The 21,131-nt window shown below is 37.4% G+C and overlaps 1 protein-coding gene across 2 annotated transcripts; it reads right to left on the bottom strand.

The window, feature by feature from the left end:
• Positions 1–5,318: 5,318 nt before the first annotated feature.
• Positions 5,319–21,064, bottom strand: LOC100889255. 2 transcript variants are annotated; one of them, XR_004062825.1, is made up of 5 exons: positions 20,414–21,061; positions 11,395–11,452; positions 8,893–8,948; positions 7,545–8,055; positions 5,319–6,039 (listed from the first exon to the last, which is right to left on the bottom strand). XR_004062825.1 is itself a non-coding variant. In XM_030978465.1 (5 exons), the coding sequence occupies exons 1-4, from the start codon at positions 20,679–20,681 to the stop codon at positions 7,613–7,615; spliced, it is 825 nt and encodes a 274-aa protein (XP_030834325.1). In that variant the 5' UTR covers positions 20,682–21,064; the 3' UTR covers positions 5,319–6,039; positions 7,609–7,612. The 2 variants fall into 2 exon arrangements, 1 of the variants encoding a protein (XP_030834325.1); XM_030978465.1 differs by having other exon boundaries at positions 7,609–8,055; positions 20,414–21,064.
• Between the last annotated feature and the right edge of the window lie 67 nt (positions 21,065–21,131).

The following is a 21,131-nucleotide window of genomic DNA, read 5'->3' on the forward strand; positions in this document are numbered from 1 at the left end:
GCAGGCTGCGCAATAATCTATGATGTAGTGACCGTCTGCAGTAGTGTATTTATAGTCTATGTATGTAGACTGGTGACCATTTCTCTCAAGTAGTAATATATTAGGCTGTACTCCCATTGCCATTGGAATTGTGACTTTTTTACCAGACTGGGCATTATCCACGTGAGAGGTTTTAATGAAGCAAGAAGTTCTCTCTCGTGTTAACGCTCTCTATCTGCCAACTATTTGTATGTGTATCCCTACAGGTCAATTCGAAGCATTACGGTGTAACGTTTCCAAGGAATTTTCAATTTTAAATAAAGAATATTATAAAAATAATACAAATATTCAGATTAATGATATGCTGTTTTTACTAATATGAGCTGCTTTCTTAAAATTTGGGTTTCTTATCAAACATTCATTGAAGTTATTTGTTAACGAATGACATTGAAGATATTTTTTGGCCATTCTGTAACAAAGCTTTTTAAAAATTCAAAATTTGATGGATGGTCGATAGGAAACTCAACTCTGGTGAAAATTACTTCATATTATTTTATTCATTTCATTGATTTTTTGTAGATTTTTAAAATCAAATGTCTGAAATATTCCTTATTCAAAATTTAAAATTCTCTGGAAGTGTCATTCTGTAACGCTTTGATATTACCAGAGCATACAGTGCATGCACATCGTACCCACTGGCCTGTTTTTAGTGTACGCAATTTGATTGTGTGTACGTAGCTGTGTGAGCCCGCTCTGTTCCCACTGCACAGTTTGCACATTGCGCACAATTGGGGCCGCGCACCGCATTGGGCACCCACAGTTTTGTGTCACAAATGAATTATACAATGCAATCTTTACACTGTATCTTGAACCCGTTTTATGAACTCCAATGTAGATATGTTCTTTTTATTTTTTTTCCTTCTCTTTTTTAAAATGAAGATAATAGCAATGTAATCTTGGATAAGTAATATAGGAAATGGCAACATGTTTTAATGAGAATTTTTTGGAGCTCTCCGAGACACATCTGTTTTCCTGTAAATAGCCATCTATTATCAATGTGCTCAATGAATTAAACCATTTCTGCCATCAAAAAAAAAAAATTAAGTGTGAAGGAAATACTTTATTGATTTGTATATGTGGTAATGTTACTGGTAATGATGATGGTGATGGTGGTGGTGGTGATGATAATTTTAAGATGGTGGTGATTTTGATGATGATGACCGTGTTGATGATGATAAGATGATGATAATGGTGATGATCGTGTTGATGATGACAGTGGTGATGACGATCATGATCATGATGATGGTGATGGTGATGATGACAGTGGTGATGAAGATGGTGATGGTGATGATCGTGGCGATGATGATAGGATGATGATGATAATGGTGATGATGACGATCATGATGATGGTGATGATGATGGTGGTGGTGGTGATCATGGTGATGATGGTGATGATTGTGTTGATGATAAGATGGTGGTGATGATGATGACAGTAGTGGTGATGATGATGACAGTGGTGGTGATGATGATGATGGTGGTGATGATGATGGTGGTAGTGATGATGATGATGACAGTGGTGGTGATGATGATGGTGGTGATGATGATGATGACAGTGGTGGTGATGATGATGGTGGTGATGATGGTGATGATGATTATGATGGTGATGATAATGATGAAGACAATGGTGATGATGATGGTGGTGATGGTGGTGATGATGATTATGATGGTGATGATAATGATGAAGACAATGGTGATGATGATGAGGGCGATGGGAGAAAGAGAGAGAGAGAGAGAGAGAGAGAGAGAGAGAGAGACGAACACACATAGTGTTGTACACACAGACAAGCAGAACTTGCACCAAACTATAATGTATTTGGCACAAGAGGGCGGCATAGTGCTACTTCAAACTGTGATTGCGAAAGGCAAAAAACATGTACGGGTATCTTACTTTTCATGATGATGATGATGATGAGGGCGATGGGAGAGAGAGAGAGAGAGAGATAGAGAAAACACATACACACATACACCCAGGCGGGCAGAACTTACACCAAACTATAATGTATGTGGCACAAGAGGGCGGCATAGTGCTACTTCAAACTGATTGCGAAAGGCAAAATACATGTACGGGTATCTTACTTTTCATGATGATGATGATGATGATGAGGGCGATGGGAGAGAGAGAGAGAGAGAGGGGGGGGGGGGGGGGGGGGGGGGGGGGGGGGGGGGGGGAGAGAAACACATACACACATACACCCAGGCAAGCAGAACTGACACCAAACTATAATGTATTTGGCACAAGAGGGCGGCATAGTGCTACTACAACTAGTGTCCCTTTATAGATAGGGACACTAACTACAACCAGTGCCGTATATGGCACTGACTACAACCTGTGATGCGAAAGGCTAAATACATTACGGGTATCCTATTTTTACTCTAAATTACAATTCTTTGGAATTTTATAACCAATCAACAGCCATGTTCACTTTTCAGCACATTAAACAAAAACTGAACTATGTTCCCTCCACTTAATATCCTTGGTGAGGGCCTGCGAATGAACAGAAATTAAAGTAGTTAAAATTAAATTAAAAACCTGATTATAGGAAAAATCATAATACCAGTTAAGTAATTTAAAGAAAAGGCAAGGAATTTTTACATCCCACATTAAGATGTTTCATACTTTACAATAATAATGATGATAGGTCCATTTATACACCGGTAGCGCAGCTACTATATGAATATACTCTACTACGCCTAATGTAAAGTATATATTGGTATCTTTCTTGCTCCCTCGACGAGATGACTCCACCCAACAACCCCCTCCCTCCCCCTCTCATACTCCCACCCCCTCTGTCATGCTTCTACCCCCTCTCTCTCTCCTCTTTGATCTCTCCATTTCTTTTCCCCTTTTTCTTGCCTCTTCTTTCTCTTTCTTTCTTCTCTTCTTTTTCCTTTCCTTTTCTTTTTTTTTCCTTTCCTTTTTCTTTCTCTCTCTTCCTTCCTTCCCCCCTTTTCTCATTTTCCCCGACGACAGCGCAATGTTACCGATAATATCCTGATATGTGGAGGGGGTGCGACACCTCCCACATTTCAGGATATAGTCGGTAAAATTGCTCTCTTCTTTTTCTTTAACGGTAAACTACAAAGCCCTGATTTGAAGTTGACATAATTATAAATTACTTGTTCACATACAATGTGTCTTTACTGAGAGCATGAACAAAGCGCCATTCTCATTTGTTCTTGTTTTGCCCTCGGAAATTTGAAAATTGCACACCTCCCCCCCCCCCCCCCCCTCCCCCCCCCCTCCCCCCTTGAGTACCAGGGGAGGGGGCTCGTCTCCAAATAAAGGTAAAATTAAAAAGTTTGTTTACCCCCTCTAGCTGCCCGTTTAGGGCAGGATATTAACGCTGATCATACCTCATGAGAAATTGTTGTTTAACTTTTTTTTGTCATGCTTTCTGCATTCCTATATTAAAGAACAAATTAGAATGGCGCTTTGTTCATTGCTCTCAGTAAAGACACTTTGTATGTGAACAAGTAATTTATAATCATGTCAACTTAAAATTAGGACTTTGTAGTTTACCGTTAAACAAAAAGGAAAGAGCAATTTTACCGATAATATCCGATATGTGTGCATGCTCAAACTCCAGCCAGCCCCTTCTCACTCTTTTCTCTCTCTCTCTCCCTTTATATCCCTTCTTTAGCTCTCTCTTCCATACTCTCTCTCTCTCTCTCTCTCCTTATTTCTCTCTCCTGTTACCCTCACTAATACATTCACAAACTAAAAAAAAATCTCTCTTAATTGCAAATGCTCTTCTCTCTTACATTTATTTACATTAATGTGTAGATCCCTCCCCTCCCCATCCCCTTCAAACATGCATTATCTGCCACTAGCTAATGTTCTAGCTATTAAAGGCCAGGGGAAAATCTAAGCCCTATCCCTTTGGTGTTAAATACATGCCTGTACCCGTTGATGACAATGAGTTAAATTATGACTGTATAATAGTTACCAGTATACCCTCCCCGCACCTTGAATTAACTTTAAAAAACACTTTTACACATGAGAGAGATATCAATGACAGACGTATATTAACATTATTTATTAAGCCTTTTTTTGGTGACAATTCTGTGATTCTTTTGCATGTAAAATTGTATTAAGCTGATGAGCGATCTAGTAGAGAAATATAAGCGAGTTCATAATTAGGATTTGCGCATGGGCAGATCAAGGTCATTCGGACCCAAATTGTAAAACCATTGAGACGAATACTCGAATCGTGCTCATGAAAGTTATGTAATCAGTATTCATTTATGCACCAACAGTACATTTATCTGATACACAGGTGGAAGTATTCTTCTCAAGAGGCAAACAAAGGGTATTCATGAAGCACCTCCATCACTTTGGCAGTGATTATTCTAAAATGCACAGGTGGGAAGTATCCATCGTGTCTAAGATCTGTGGATATTTTGGGGTCATTGAGGAGGACAAAGAATAGTAGTAATAACTTATTATGTATATGAGATGAAATCTAAAGTTATGTCAGCTTAACTTATTGGATCATTTTCAGAGTATCATGTTAATAAATTCCCCCACCATTATAATATACATTATAATATACATGATAACATTTGCATTTGACTTACAATAATGTGAAATATAACATTAAGGATCAACTAGATTTATCAAGTGCTATACAACAAAACACGCATAGGCAAATTAAGAATACACAAAGACTTGCTTGATTTGGTTTGCCAACTTAGCCCATATGGTATTTTGCATAAAGGCACGCATTCATACTGTACATTCGAGTAATGTTTACATCCTTTAATTTGTTGAGCATAATATACAAAGCATTAACGATAATGTAACAAGCGTCTATTCAGTATGTATTATTAACAAACTAAGGCATTAAGAAAGTTCATTGCATACCGGTAGTCTCTATTTGCATTCTCAGTGTGGTGTATGACCACATCTTTGTACGGGCAATCGATTTGTTTTACTGCTCATGAGACCAGGGGCGGATCCAGCCGGCGGCAGGGGAGGGGGCCAAAGAGGGGGCCCAATTTGTGACAAAAATATTTAGTGGCGAAACAGCCAGCCGGTGATTAAGCAAGGGGGGCACTCGTTTATTTTTTGCCCTTACAAATTTTGAAAATTTGCAACCCCTCCCCTTGAGGCCCAGGGGAGGGGGCCCGTCACCAAATAAAGGTAAAATTAACATGTTTTTACCTGGTTTTTTCCCCCCTCCCTGGATCCGCAACTGCATGAGATAACTTGTTGTGTATAAATGTTTTGCCGTATTGACATAGACCTACGTCTACCATGTGTACATCAAGTTCTTTTCTTTTAATTTTTCATATTTTCCCATTTTACATAACTATTTTATTCTAAATATCTTGGGAACTGAATAAAAATTCAGTTGAAACATAAATAAGATCTTGGTTACCCCCCCCCCCCCCAACACAAAGACTTAGGATTAAATACACAAAATATAATAAGATAACATAAGAAATAACCACAATCAACATTACACAAAAGCATTATTAACTTTAACACCAAATGTATCTTAGGAATACATGTAACAAATAATATACAGCAATGCAATGTCATAATGGAAGGGTATCTGAAACCCTTTCACCACAGTATACAAGGTTTTATGGGAATGTTCTTAGAGGAATCTGTTACATCGTAACGTTAACTTTTTCCTTGTTTGTTGTTGTTGTTTTCATATAAATTTCAAATATCATAGATAGTTGAAATTGCAACTATCTGGAAAAATAGGGACCTGATTGTATTTTACATGAGCAAACATGCTGTACACTGTTCATTATGCATTTAATTATTTCGTTATTCTTAAATGTTATCATATACCTGTTAAGCTATTTCAAAATGACTGTCATAATTAGTCATACCATCACCAGTATGAATATCTTCCGGGGACACGTCTTTAGAAGTCACTTCAGAAGCCTCTAGTTCTCTGTAGTGCGCTCCCTCCAGTGATTGGTCAGGATGTTGAATTTTACTTCAATCGGTCAAGTCCTCCCGGTTCTTGGAAGTCATGTCTCCTGTATGAAAAGAGTACATATTAAGCAAATATTAATCGACTACGAGGGTGATGGTACAAACTATCACCGAGGCGATGATAGATTGTATCCATTGCCCGAGTAAAGGAGGTTAATATTTGTTTTATATCCCACATCGGCAATAGGTCTATTTAGGTGAATTTTACATAATTAAAAGAACTGATTCTGCAGACAGTCTAGCTTCAGCTGGATTTTACAAAGCACAACACGCATACAGTCATGTAATACGGTCGATGCGTGCTCATTTGACATTGTCATTTCGCGTAACCTACTTTGTTACGTTTATTCAATGGGCAAGTGGGGCAGCAGCAAAAGATTACTGTACAAAAGTCCTATCGCAGGGAGATAGTACTTATCTATCATTAATCATGTGACCTCGTTTAGACCAATCAGATGGCAAGATTCTTAGTATGCGGGATATAATCTATTTTATCTGCATTACATCACCTCAATTTTTCTATCAATAGTTTGAAAGTGGAAAACAGACTTGCTTTATAAAATACTATAGATCACACTCTAAACAAATCATGCACATGTACCGTATTGTCCAGAAAATATAACAGCAAATAGCGTGTTAAAGTGGTGGTCTTTATTACGGGAATCATATTCTTCTTAACCCTTACTGTACTGGGCTATTTTGAGCACCTCCCTGACTGGGGGGGGGGGGGGCAATGATATCGGCCATTGAATGTCCGATGAACTAAAAAATTTGCTTTTTTTGTAGATATTCACGTAGGGGACGAGATGGTATAATTAGTTTTGTCCTATTATGAAAATTGTTGTTGTTAAAGCCTAATTAATTATGCAAAATGCTAGTTTTATGCATTTTACAGAAAACTCCACATATTTGTCCCTAGAATTGTGAACAGTCTTCAAAAATGTACTGAATAAATGTTTCCTTCATTTCAAATTCATGGAGATTCATTATTTGTATATTTGAAAATGCAAAGGTTAATTTGCATAAATTATGAATACGCAAATTACATCACTATATATCCTTATGTTTTTTATTGTTTGTATATCTTGTTTTACTGTTTTATTTCTAATGTATTCTTTTGTTCTAGAATACATCAAGTTACTTTGAGAAACATAAACATATTTCCCACTTATGAAGAAATACAACCTGTATTCACATTTCTGCTTGTACATGAAGATGCAATTTAAGCACTTGTTGATGACATGCACATACTAATTGTTATATAACACCTTACAGGTTCATGTGATTTTGAACAAAATTGTATTAAAATGTGCGTAAGACATAGACGTAGGGCAAAAATCATGAAAGAACAATTTAGTCATGAAACAGATATTAAGTACATGTATTTCCAAACTTGGGGTTGGGAGCAATAGAACATATTGGACTTGAAAAGCTTCATATTATAAAGTATATCTGAAAAGTAGCCAATGATGGGATGGGAGTTATATTGTACAATGTAAAATAAAAAAAGAGTTGAAAAGAAAAATGATGTTGGACAAAAAAGTCTTACCACCCTGAACTTGTTTTACCGGAGCCATCCCGGGAATGGAACTCTACATCTGTTTAAGGTGTACCTGCTTACTGCTCCTGCTCTGCAGATCGTATCTCACTTTCTAGTCGACGCTGGGTTCTCTGCTTCCAGTTCTCCAGAGCCTTATCGTTCCCCTCAGGACTTGCTAAGAATTCTTGAAATTCCTGTTCAAGCTCCTTAATTTGTTGTTGCAGTGACCTCTTTTCCAGATTTGCTTCTTCCAAATCTTTCTTGGTCTTCTCAAGAAGCGACTCACATCTTGGATCCGTGGATGTCTTCTTTAGATCTTTAGCTGCTAACATTCTGTCAGCTTCTGGGAGGCATTTATGTAGAAGGCGAAGCCACTCAAGCTTATCCACATCTGAGCGAGTTTTACTAGGCCAAGGTACTACGTAGTGATCAGTCATCCCGCTCCCCTTTAAGGTCTCTATGGCTTTATCCATAAACATGGGGTCATCATTTTTAAGTATGGCACAGACAGGGAAGCGACCTATCCAATCGAAACATATTCAATGGGTTTTATCAAAATAACGTCCAAAGTCATGATAAGTGGATGACTAATATACCACACATACGTCACCTAATATTTATTTTGTTTAGAGGGGTGGGGTTTGTAATTTGACACATCAAAGTGGAGAGAACCTGTAATGCCTCATTCATTTCTGTTTGTGTTTTCCAATATTCTCATTGACTTTAATTGTGTGGCATAAAATATACTGCCACATTCAAGTTGTATTAAAATAGAATTGTAATAATCGCATAAGAGAAGAAGGGAAGGAGAGATGGAGATAGAGATAGAGAGAGAGAGAGAGAGAGGGGGAGGGGGGGGGGGGTGAGTTGATAAAGAAGGGAGACTGCAGAAGAGACCGGAATAATGAGTAAACGTGAAGAGTCGGGAGATAGTACTAGTAATACATTTACAACGAAGACAATGAAAATAACCTTTAATATCTTTGGTAGGGCAAAAATGAGTTGGGGCAATCATGATAAAATAAGCGTGTTTAATAGTCCACGATAGCAAATAACACAAATCACATATAGGTACCAAGGTAAACAAAATTTACCAGCTGATATACAAAAGTTTTATGCATGAAAGAAACCTGGCTCGTAATGTTATTCATTTATTCATGTATCACTCTCTTAATCTATTCTTTCTTTTAATCCTGAATTCGGTGGTGTACATCACCGCAGCCATTGTAATTTACATGTATATGGTGTGTTTTAACAGTACAATTGTTTGTTTATTCAAAATTGTTAAAAACGAAAAACCTTCATATGTATTCAGTTTATTGTCCTACCTACCTTTAAGGATTAAGGGCAAACTCACCTGTAATCTCCATTATCTTCTTGCTCTCTTCTACGGTAACTTGAATATCCAAAGTGCTGAAGATAGAAATGAGAAAACACACAGATTCAGAATCATTATTATTCATGTGGTGATGATTGAAGGGTTAATGGTAACAATACAATTCAATTCTCAACCCGCCCCTGCCAAAGGCCACCTCAAAAACAAAAAAAAACAAAAAATTGGACGTACATGTATTTTGTTTGCACTACAACAATTATAATAATTTTACCGGGCATGGTGGCTCAATGGTTAGAGCGTCCGCCTCATGAACGGGAGGTCGTGGGTTCGATCCCCGGCCGAGACCTACCAAAGACTTATAACAATGGAACCTTCTGCCTTCTAGCTAGGCGCTCAGCATATTAGATTGGAGAAGGGTAATAGTAACATGTTATGTTATGCAGGGCCCGCTGGGAGAGCAGTTTTATAAATGAAGTGGCTACCCTGGGTAAATAAAACGTTATTACCAGTATATATTAATCATCGTTCTTAGTGTTCTAACATGCAAACTTTCTGCATATCAACATGAACATTTTCTGGCTCTAACTACTGATGCTGGTAGATGCTCAATCACATCATAATTTTGAAGTACCGGTAGGCTGTGATTTTTCTGTGTGTGTAAATGTAGACTTGATTAAAATTGATTACATTGCCGTAGAAGCATGTGAGGTTTTTTTTTTGGTGCTCGGTTGCTACGCTCACTCGCCTAGTAACAAACTTACTTTAAAGTAATACGATCCTAAATACTGTAGAGAAAGTCCCCTTAATAACATGATCAATCTTACATGTATGTCTACATGGAGATTCTGAATATTCTATCCTTGGCCTGTGCGTTTAAATTTGCTCAAAAAAAGGGTGATTTAAAACCTTTTAAGTCCTATTAGGCCTGTGGATGTTATTGAGTGCTCCTTTTCTACTTTCCACCTTTACCCTACCCTTCTACTTTATCATGTGGGTTAAGGAATGCATAAAGGACGGCAAAGTGTGTTTCTTTTATCAAAAATATTAAAAAAGTTGCTCTAGGGAAATATTGTTAGTTAGTTTTCCTTGTTTAGGTTGGGGTTTGGGCAGAGCTGTCAACCTCCAGCCCAGAAAATCAGTAATCATAAGGCCCAAAATCAGTACTTTGGGGAATAAATCAGGGCTTTTCTCGAAAGAGTGCGTCCACTTGTCTTTCATATCAGTTGTTTTAAAAGTTTATGGAATAGAAATGTCGTTTTATATAATCAAATTGAAACTACTTTTTACGCAGTCTAGCAGATCAGGCGTTTATAAGAATTAAATCAGTAAATTAAAAGTAACACAATGAAATAATTAACTTAAATATTTTAAGAACGTCGAATATAGGTGTTTAGCTAGTCTTGCATATCAGTTGTTTATTTATTGAAATAAAAAATAATATCCATTTCTTTTTTTGTATTATCTTGCATAACTGTCGTTAAATTACAAATAAAAATTAATTGCCATTTTACTTAATCAGACACACGTTTATGTATTTGTTAAGTCTTGCTGAAAAACTGAAGGGGTGCACATGCTTTTTCATGTTTTTTTAAAAAACATTTTGCCAAAACAAATTGAAATTATCTTTTAATGTCTATACCATCTGAAAATGTATTCACCAGCACATATGCCATCTATAATGGTTGTTATCACATCCACACAAATTTAAATTTAAGGAAAGTCACATTCTTTTACATAGTCTGCCCTTCTTTAGTTCAAAACAAATGTGTCACCTTCATAATCAGTTATTATCCAAATAAGACAGCAAAAATTAGACAAACCCAATCAACATTCACTCACACACCGGTTAATTTTAAAGGTAAAGACCAGTTATGGTCATGCGATTGCATTGTGAAAGAAACGTTGTGGAATCAATCAGAAAAGGTTGATCATCTAGCATATAAGTATTGGTGTGTACTGCAAGGTTCTGGAATCATCAAAATGATAAGAAATATGGCCCAGTCTTCGTAAAGTTACAAGCACTGTACACAGAAAGATGTATATGGGACTATACGCACACGTGCGTGACACATGCGTTTATCTCTCACAGACCATGTAGATAAACTAATTTACCAAATATATCAATTAGTACGCGGTTTCCTGGCATAATTTTTATCATCATGTATTAGTCAAAACATATTCTTTCACATGATTGGTAATAAAAGCTTCCATTTCATTTTTTGAAATTGGGGTATTTCCAATACTGGTCTTTACCTTTAAATCATTATGAAAACATACGAACTGTTCTTAGATCTATAGGGTTTTAATGCATTAACCAGAGCTGCCAACCTTGTGTGACCCAAACAAGGAACCACGGTGGCAAAAAAAAAAATTACACCCAACCTTCAAGAGTGTTTATGGATTTTTGATCAAAGCGCTAAAACCAATTTCTTCTATTTTTGTGAATTAATTTTTTCAGATTTGTGAGAAAGAAAAAAAAAATTAGAACATGTAAATATGGAAAAAAGAGGGAATATTACTCACTCCACGATCTTCACCATACATGCAACCTTCTCAGCAAGGTTTTCTGCTTTGGATGTAGCTGCAGAGAATGTAAGAGAAAAAGTATTTCATTTTTGAATGTCGGAATTGATTCTTTATAGTAAACTTTACTTGGAATCTGTTCATCGGTAAAGTATTATCGGTATTATCGTGATTCAAGTCCCCAGGGACTCGGATCCACGGACACTTTTTACTCTAAAAAAAACATTTCCAAAATTGTATCAGCGCGCGTTTAATGGATTATTACTTTATTTAGTCAAGCCAATTTATCTAGTAGGTCTATTAAAGTCATTCACTACTTAAATTAAAGCAAACTATAATTTAAATTTATTTAGTCAAGCATTGATTAGGCTGAATAAATGAATATTATATTTATTAATTTCATATTGCCTTTAACGATTATTGAAGACGAAATATAACTTTCATTAAATTTTGTTTTGAATGATATTACTGATTTATTTAGTCAAGCCAATTGAGCTAGTAGGCCTATTAAGAGAAACACTATAAAACTGTCTATATATTTCTTTGCGGTGCGAGTCCCCCTTGCATGTTAAGATCATCAAATTTCCCATAGGAGGGGACTTACACAGTGGTTGATCCAGCCGGCGGCAAGAGGGGGGTGGGGGGGGGGGGGGGGGGGGGGCTAATTCGTGAGAAAATATTTAGCGGTGACTCAACCAGCCGGTGAATAAGCCATTTAGAAAATATATATATATTTATTATTAGGTGATACGTACGAAGTCTACGTATCACCTATTGATTTCGTCAAGATTTTTATTTATTTATTTATTTATTCTTCCTCGAATTTGTTCGCAGGATATCTCAAGACTGAATAAAACCATTATCATGAAACTTGCCAAGATGATAGATCTTAGTCTAACTTAGAACTGCGTGACTTTTCAGAGAGTCAAAATAATTGTGACGTCATCCAGGCGCCACTTTGTGAAAATCAACTTATGACCATATCTTCATAACTGAAAAGTATTTCTCTTTCATAATTATCATGATTAAGATCAATATCCGTCCGGTCAATTTCAGGTCAATAAACGTGCGCAAATACGCACGTGCGCGTTCGTCCGCGCGTGTACGTGCGCGAAAAAAATTGAAATGCTCCAAATCATCTCAAATTTTTTTTTGCATACGTTTCAGGCCATATGGAGCATTTGATAAAAAGATCACGTACACGCGCATGCGCGCGCGTTTTCGCGCGTACTAGCATTTTGTAACATAGAATCGCCGATTTTTTTTCTGTCATCACATTATTTTGGTACATTTTTCCAAGCATTTTGATAACTTGTTCACCTTTTAAAAACGCAATGAGCGTCCGTCAAAGTTGACAGCACGCGCGGATCTGCGTTATCTTTATCCACAATACATGGGCAAAAACATGCCTATACAAAATGCATTGTAACTCTTCAGAATGGATGGGAACTCCCAATATATTTTCATACTTGGATAGATTATGAGTTGGAGATATGATTTCATGTCTCATTTGACCCTCAATTAACTCATGACGTCATCATAATGGCCTTGGAAGTCAAAATACAAAATTGCATATTATGACGTCATTATATTTATGGACAATTTAGTGTATTTCTCATAATATTGACTGATTTTCTTCCAAATTGCGGTATCTTGTAGCTGAGGCAATTGCCTACAAGATAAATACACACTGCTTTTTATTTCATTGATGTCATCAGAGTAAAAAAATTCAATTAAAGGCCACATGTCAGTATTTTCTCAATTTGCGTGTTATGCCTATGTACGGTGAATTTCGTTCACATCATGAGTCTACATGACATTGATCTTTGAGCACAATTTAGCTTATTTGTGCTCTATGTTCTTCCAAATTTTGAAACGGTGTAGCTAATAAAATTATCTACAAGAATGACGTACATCATTTATCATTTTTATGACATCATCATAGTGAAAAATTCAATTAAAGACGACAGGTCAGAATTTTCTTAGTTTCCGTGTTAGGCAACTTTTTCTGAAATCCTGATTCTACAAATCTCTATCAAATACCTGAAGGAGGCGCTATACCACTCTTAATCATGGTCACCAGGAAATTTCAGTATAAACTTTTACATAACATCATAATTTGTAATGATAACCTGTATCTTTTTGGATTAACACAGTCAAAATTATGTTCCTTTTTGTAGAAAAGAGGTAGAAACCTAACGTCTTATCTTTTTTGAATGTTCTGAAGGGTCCAGAATATGGAATGAGGTGGGAAACAATTTAAAGATGTTTCAGTTTCTTAATATGCAATGGATTGATGTGTTACTTGGTTTCATGTTCTGCCCCTCTCCCTTTTTTTGGTCCGTCTCTGCATCTATCTATATCTCTCTCTCTACTCTTTAATCCTCTCCCCATCTCTCTCTCTCTCTACTCTTTCACCCTCTGCCTCTCTCTCTCTCTCTCTCTTGCCTTGCCTCCCTCTTATTCTATTGCTCTGTCTCACTCTGCCCTACACAGTTGAAACTTGACTCATGGATAGACCATAAATGGGAGAAGTATTTTATAACGAAAGATGAAATCGTGAAAATGCGTTCTTCATTATGTTACACATGAGCATAATTACGTATCACCTAATTCGTCAGTGACGAATTCAAGTCTAGTTATTATTAATATTGCCAGTGGGCAGGGGGGGGGGGGAGGACCCGGACCCGTCAAACACTCTTGTACACGTCATGTGATTCCTGACTGAACTAAAGGTTTATAATTATAATTGCAGCATGATCTAAGTCCAGCATTTTGTGTGCCAATATCCTACCGTCACTGTCATTTACGTATGGCCGGCCGGCGTATCTTTTATTTACATGCTAGCGGGGAGGGGGGGGGGGGGGGATTTTTTTCGATTAATTCCAATGAAACCGCTCGCGAAGAGTCTAGCCTGGATCGGAGAGATCGCAAGTGCTATACACCAGTGTGAATTTACATCCAGGAGAAAGTTTGCTTAACTTTTTCTTGAAACACTTGAACGGTTATGGAAACTGTTTGTGTTTCTTATCTTCAAATATTAATATTATTCTGCATCAAATATATTACATTAAAATCTACTGTGGTATGTAAAGGCACAAACTTACGTTAATACATACACATATTTTTTTTTTAACCAAGAAGGTGCACCATGGTAATATATTAAAACAAACACATCAACATATTACCTAAACAACTCATCACCATAGCCATTGTAAAACCATTATATTAATGATACATGTAAAATAAAGATTGAAACAATTCTCGTCAATTGGCTGTATCCTGAGTGTGATTTATATAATGGATTTTGAGTAACATTTGGAAGAGTGTAACGAGGAATATTAAAGCAAGGGAGACTAGGAGATGAGGAAAGCAAGAAGTTCATAATTGAGAGATGACTCGCGAGATAGCCTTGCATTAATGAATCCTTTATAATTATAATGTTGTCTTAAGAGAAAGTAGACGATTGTTTTAAAATTGGAGATTAGTGCAAGTATTAGAAATATGGGAAATAGAATTAATGAGAAAGTTAGTTTTTATCGAGATCAATACATAAGGGGGGGCACCATCAAAATAGGGCACTTTCTGGAATAAGGTGCACCTACAAAGGGAACCATCAAAATGTAAATCTACCATATTTAGACATTGATAGACGTAGGTAATGCATGTCACACACAGAAAAATTAGAAGAAAAGAGAGAATAATGTTATTAAAAAAAGAATATAGAGGAAAAGGAGAGAGACAGAGAGAGGGAGAGAGAGAGAGAAAGAAAGAAAGAAAAAGGAAGAACATGAAACTTAACTTTACACTTAGACCTACAGATTACATTTCCGACTGAGTTGGCTCGACATGTGCTAAGAAGACTGCGGACGAAAGTACAACAATACGAAAAACAGAAGTTATATGAAATTGTCTTTTAGAGAGAAAGAGAGGTTATTTCTAAAATGAAATGAAAGGGGGTATGTGACTCTCAAGGAGAAAATTACAATTTCTATCGCTCATGACGATTATTTTGAATTTCTTAATATTTTTTAAAGTTCAAGAACTTCCTGGGGCTCTGCCCCATGCAAGACTCCCGGCAACAGCAAATTTTTCACACAATTTCTTGCTGTCTGCTGCCTCGAGATCACTGGAGCGAAGAAAGGTAACATAATTATAGCAAGAATCCCTATTCAGTGAAGGATTCATCTCTTTTATCATTAAAGACTCCCGGCAAAGGCTCTCCCCCTGCAAAATTGGAGAGAGTTTTATGTAGTTTAAGCTTCTAACAACTGCTCCCGTGGACCTTTTATTATTTACACAAAGGTAAAAGTGTATAGCAAGAATCCCTATTCAGTGAAGGATTCATCCTTTTTATGCAGATGCTTCTTCTACCATTCTTGACCAGAAGTGCGTTTCAAACACAATGATGTGGGCATCATCCCATTGAATGTTGTGTGCAGTGTTAAGGGTTTGTTTTGCTACTTGCTGCCTAATCTGAGGGCTCTGTTGTGCTCTTTAAAAAGAGGACACAATAGGGGCAGCACAATTTAAATGTCAAGGAATGTATCAGACTTTATTTCTAAAATGAAATGAAAGGGCTATTTGACTTTCAAGAGCGATAAAAACTCTAATCCATCCCTTGAAATTTGAATTGCACTGCCCCCATTCAGTGTGCTATTTTCAAAGAGCACCAAAAGGCCTCAGATTGAAGATCCCATCTCATAAAATTGTCTATAAGAGAGAAAGAGAGTTTATTTCGAGAGAAAAAACAAAATGAACGGGCTATTTGACAAGAGCCCTTTGATTTCATTTTAGAAATAACCTCTTTTTCTCTCCTGAAGACAATTTCTCTCTTGAAAAGGCTCTGCCAGGCCCCTCAAGCTCTGCCATGTTGTATGCGTACACGCCTGCATGTGCATCCTTTCCTACTATTCCCTTATCCATCGTTGCCGTCACTACCATTTGAGTAGGGCCGGCCCCCACTTCAATAACGGCTCCCAAGCCATCGAGAATGACCCCAGAATTAATAGATGACTATTCTGCCGTTCTTTGGAGGGGCCGGGCGCGGCCTTTTCAGAAGTGTTTCTACACTAACCTGTACATGCACTACGGCTTAACATAAACAAGCATGCTAAGATTTTTTTTAAATAAGCATAATTCCGACTCGCATAACCTAAAAATAAGAATACGGCAAGTCACCCCCCCCCCCTCAATGCAGCCGCCTTCACGCACCCCCTCCCCCCCCCCTCCCCTCGTCTTTTCCTTATTCGTCGTTACTGTCACTAAATTTTAGTGCCATTTCGTTGTCTTTCTTTCTCCCCGGCTCCTCTCTTCTTTTTCTTTCCTCTTTTTTTTTAAACTCTCTCTCGTTTCTTTTCTCTTTTCTTTTATCTTCTCCATCTTTTCCCTTTTTTCTTTTCTTCTTTTCTTCCGGCTCTTTTTTCCTTCTCAATTTTGTTTTGCGCCACCAATAGGGGGGGGGGGGGGGGCCGCGGCCGTTTCGGCCCACCCCTGGATCCGCCACTGCATTGATGTATGTAGAGAAACAGGATTAAGATCCCATGCAACGCTTCGAAATGTAAAAGAAGAATAAGAAAAATAAAGTTGAGATTCGACCTTTTAATATGTCTAGACGTTGCAAAATGCAATTCGTATTCGTATTTTATTCCATCTCAGAGTGATTATAGACGTTATTTTTTTAGGATAATACAGCTTATTAAAGCTGTCCGGGTTTTTGAAGATAATGCCTCAAAACAAATCGACCAAGCTGTTTATTTCTTAATTCATGGTCTGTTTCTACTGTTTATCTATTTTCATTGCCAACCCTCGAAAACGATTTATTATGCATTTCACAGAGAAAGTATGGTATAATCTACCTCTGGGCCAAATGTTGTGCTTTTAGAAGAATCTGCACCAAACAACACCTATTTAGCCTTAACAGCCCCCACTATAAGAGAAGGTGATAGAAGGAAGAAACAAAGAATAACATTACAAAAGGTGGTAAAAGGAAAAAAACAAAGAATAACATAAGGAAAGATAGAAAGAGGAAGTGATAGAATGATAAAAACAAAGAATAACATACGAGAAGGTGATAGAAGGAAGAAACAAAGAATAACAAAAAGGAAAGACAGAAAGAGAAAGTGATAGAATGATTAAACAGAGGATAACAAAAGAGAAGGTGATAGAAGGAAGAAACAAAGAATAACATAAGGAGAGACAGAAAGTGATAGAATGATAAAACAAAGAATAGCATAAGAGAAGGTTATAGAAGGAAGTATCAAAGATTAACATAACGAAAGATAGAAAGAGGAAGTGACAGAATGATACAAACAAAGAATAAAATAAGAGAAGGTGATACTGATAGAAGGAAGAAACAAAGAATAACATAATAAAAGGTGATTTCATTAAAATCCGTCAAACAATACTAAAGTTATGGATCGAAAACCAGATTTGCATATTTAATGAGCTATGACCTTAGACCTACATACTCGGAAATTGAACTTAGGCTGTGTTTTGATACCATATACCTTTGTATCAAATTTCATGAAAATCCGTCAAACATTACTTAAGTTATCGATCGGAAACCAGATGTGTATTTTTTCGCATATTTAATGAGATATGACCATCGACCTTTGACCTACGTACTCCAAACTCGAATTAGGCTGTACTTCGATATCATGTACCTTCCTATCAAATTTCATTAAAATCCCTCAAAAGCATTACTGAAGTTATCGATCGGAAACCAAATTTGTAACGGACGGACGCACGAAAGGTAGGAAGGACGGCAGCGTTACTATATCCCCTCCGACTTCGTCGGCGAGGATATAATTAATCTTTTAAACATCGGTAAGTTGACAAATTTGTATTTTAATGCTTTCTAGGTGTCATCACTTGTCACTCAATTACCGATTTTGAGTGAATTCAGTTGAGTTTGAAATGATGAGAATCAATAACCTTCAATAGTGTGAATATTTTCATGAGTTGAAAGATTAACATTCTATTTAACGAGGCGTCAGTCGAGTTGAATAGAATTAACGTTAATTATTCGGAGCAACCTTTACATTCTTTCTTTACTGAGCGATTCTGTTTTGGTGCTTTTTTGTACAGGCGCAGATCCACGGGCCGATTCTAACGGCCCACCCCCCCCTAGCCTCCCAAACCGGTAAAATAAAAAGGATAATAACGTTAATTTAACTTTAACAACCCCCCCCCCCTCCCCTGACCCGCCAGTGACATAAATGCGGCATCAAAATATTTGTGCTTCTCTGACCGTAATTGAATGCCTAAAACCCCTGAGCTTCCGGGGCTCCACCCCCTGAACCCACCCCCCCCCCCCCCACCAATTTACGCTCGCTACCCTCTACCTGATCGTAAATACTTTAGCCCCCCCCCCCCCCCCCCCCCCCCACTTTGATAATCAATGTTGGCACAAAAATTCCTACGGGAGCTGTTTCAGTGACATACCGTACCACACTATGACATAATAATCTTCTTCTCCCCTTGCAAACGAGAAAGAAAACAAGGTCATTAAAAGGGATTAAGCGACAAATAAAGATTGTGATTCAAATTGATGCGAATATTTGTTTGAATAAGCACTGCTATTCACCAGAATCTTCTTTGTAAAAGCAACTTTTACAAATGTCAGCCATGCTTACTGAGTTGAGACATTCCATTCAATTTAAAATACTCATTAAAGAATACACTTCTCCGAATGTGAAAGTGATCTTACAAGACAGTGGCAGAATTGGATGGCTGAGATTTTTAAAAGTCGTTTTTACAAAGAAGATTCTGGTGAAAAGCATTGCTTAATATTCAAAAAAATCCTTGCATCAATTTGAATCACAATGATCATTTTGTCCCATGATCCTTTTATTAAATAACCTTGTTTTCTTTTTTGTTTGCAGGGGAGAAGAAGCTATGTCACGTTAAGAAATCACAAAGATCAGTTGTATTATGGGTATATACATAATGATAACAGAACAAAATGTTGATTATCAGAATGTCATTTTGGAATACCTCTATACAAATACCCGATCTTACTGTGCCGATACCACATTGTATTTAGCCCGTACCAGTATTAGTATGAGCCAATATAAAGTTATTACTCTTTATTCAGTTCAGTATAATGCTTTTCCTCAAAAATAGTTTTGCTATTTTTTTAGGGTTGAGACGCTAAGAAATGGTTTCGAACGTACATTACACAAACCCTGAACCATTGCATAATGATGTTGGTTCTCTCTCTCTCTCTCTCTCTATTTATTGTAATCATGCATTATCATCTACATATAAAGCAGGAACACAAAACTTAGGGTTATTTGGGATAGGTGAAAGTGAGAGTTAAAAAAAAATATATTAACAAAATATTAGTAATCCTCCTCTTTAGCATCCCCCCGCTTTAATATTCACCGCTTTAATATATATCTTGCTCAAAACAGCGATTTAAACATCGTTTCCATAGTAACTCAGAGATTTACCAATTTCACGAACTGCACCCCTTCCCCCCCCCCCCCCCCGAGGGATAAGTTGGGCCAAGTGTTAAGAATATATCCATGCACTTATTTTTTTCTCTAGTCCCAAGGGATCACTTGGCACAACAGTTTGAAAATACCCTTACTCCACGCTTTGCATATCGTGCTGCGCATTAGCTGTGCAGCTTTTGAGCAGAAATTATAACTCTGCGTGAACCACTTTTTTTGTCCATCCTGACCAAAATGCTATATGAATATTGCACAGTTTTTGAGGGGCTGTATCTTTTGATAGAAACATCGGTGAGTCTTGAAATTTGAAAGGTATTATTCTGATTACATTTTTTATTCCAATATCTAACAAAAATGGTGAAAAACGATCCCAAATTGAAAATTGAAAAAATCGTTCAGACACCCTACTAGATCTAGAGGCCTATATCATTTATAGGCCTGGCTATATTACATTCCTATAGGCCTATAGGCCCCTATCGCGATCCTTTCAGTTTCATTTGATTTTGAATTACCAAAAACACAAACAAAACAACATTGCATTTGTTTTTCAATATACAAACCAGTACAAGTGCGACGTGGAATTGTTACGATGATAGATATAGAATCGGTGATCCATAATCCCGGCCGTTTCTCAGCAGGCTCGTCCGCCCCTTCCTTTACATAAAGGGCGTCTATCATGGCATTGATGAAGACGGGCACCTCTCTCTCGCCTATGTAGTCATTGACCATACCAATGACAAGCTTAGGAGGAAACACCACTCGTTCATCATCACAAGGTACAGCCTTGCCTGGTTTGTACGACAAGATTTCATTCCGTATGGCATCCATCTTTGAAGTTGAACAGATTCACGCGAGCAAATAACATACAGATTTGGGCACTAAACTAGTATTCTTTCCGTGAAGGACCGGAGACAAATTGTTAGAAAACATAAAGCACGTTGCATATATAAGCAACGACCGCTCCCAGCTCCTGGCTCTCAGCCAATCAGATGCCTTGGTTTCAGTAGCTTATAACAGTAGCTTAGTCCATGGGCCAGGCTAGTCCTTCCTCTGTACCGTTTTCGTGTAGCGCACCCAATCCACAGAACTCTTAAATATTTAAGAGTTCTGTGATCCAATCAGGTGATAAAAAACACCCTCAACGTTAAAAGTAGACCTAGCCATTCCTCTCAATCTGGACCTACTGATCTCTATTTCCGTAGAGATCAGTGTCTGGACCTCGTGTGGACGGAAATTTGGGGATTGCGCGATCAGTGGAGAGACCGCGCTGTGTGTGCG

The sequence above is a fragment of the Strongylocentrotus purpuratus genome, unplaced genomic scaffold (assembly GCF_000002235.5).
Source record: "Strongylocentrotus purpuratus isolate Spur 01 unplaced genomic scaffold, Spur_5.0 spur5_contig_812, whole genome shotgun sequence".
Classification (NCBI taxonomy): Eukaryota; Metazoa; Echinodermata; class Echinoidea; order Camarodonta; family Strongylocentrotidae; genus Strongylocentrotus; species Strongylocentrotus purpuratus.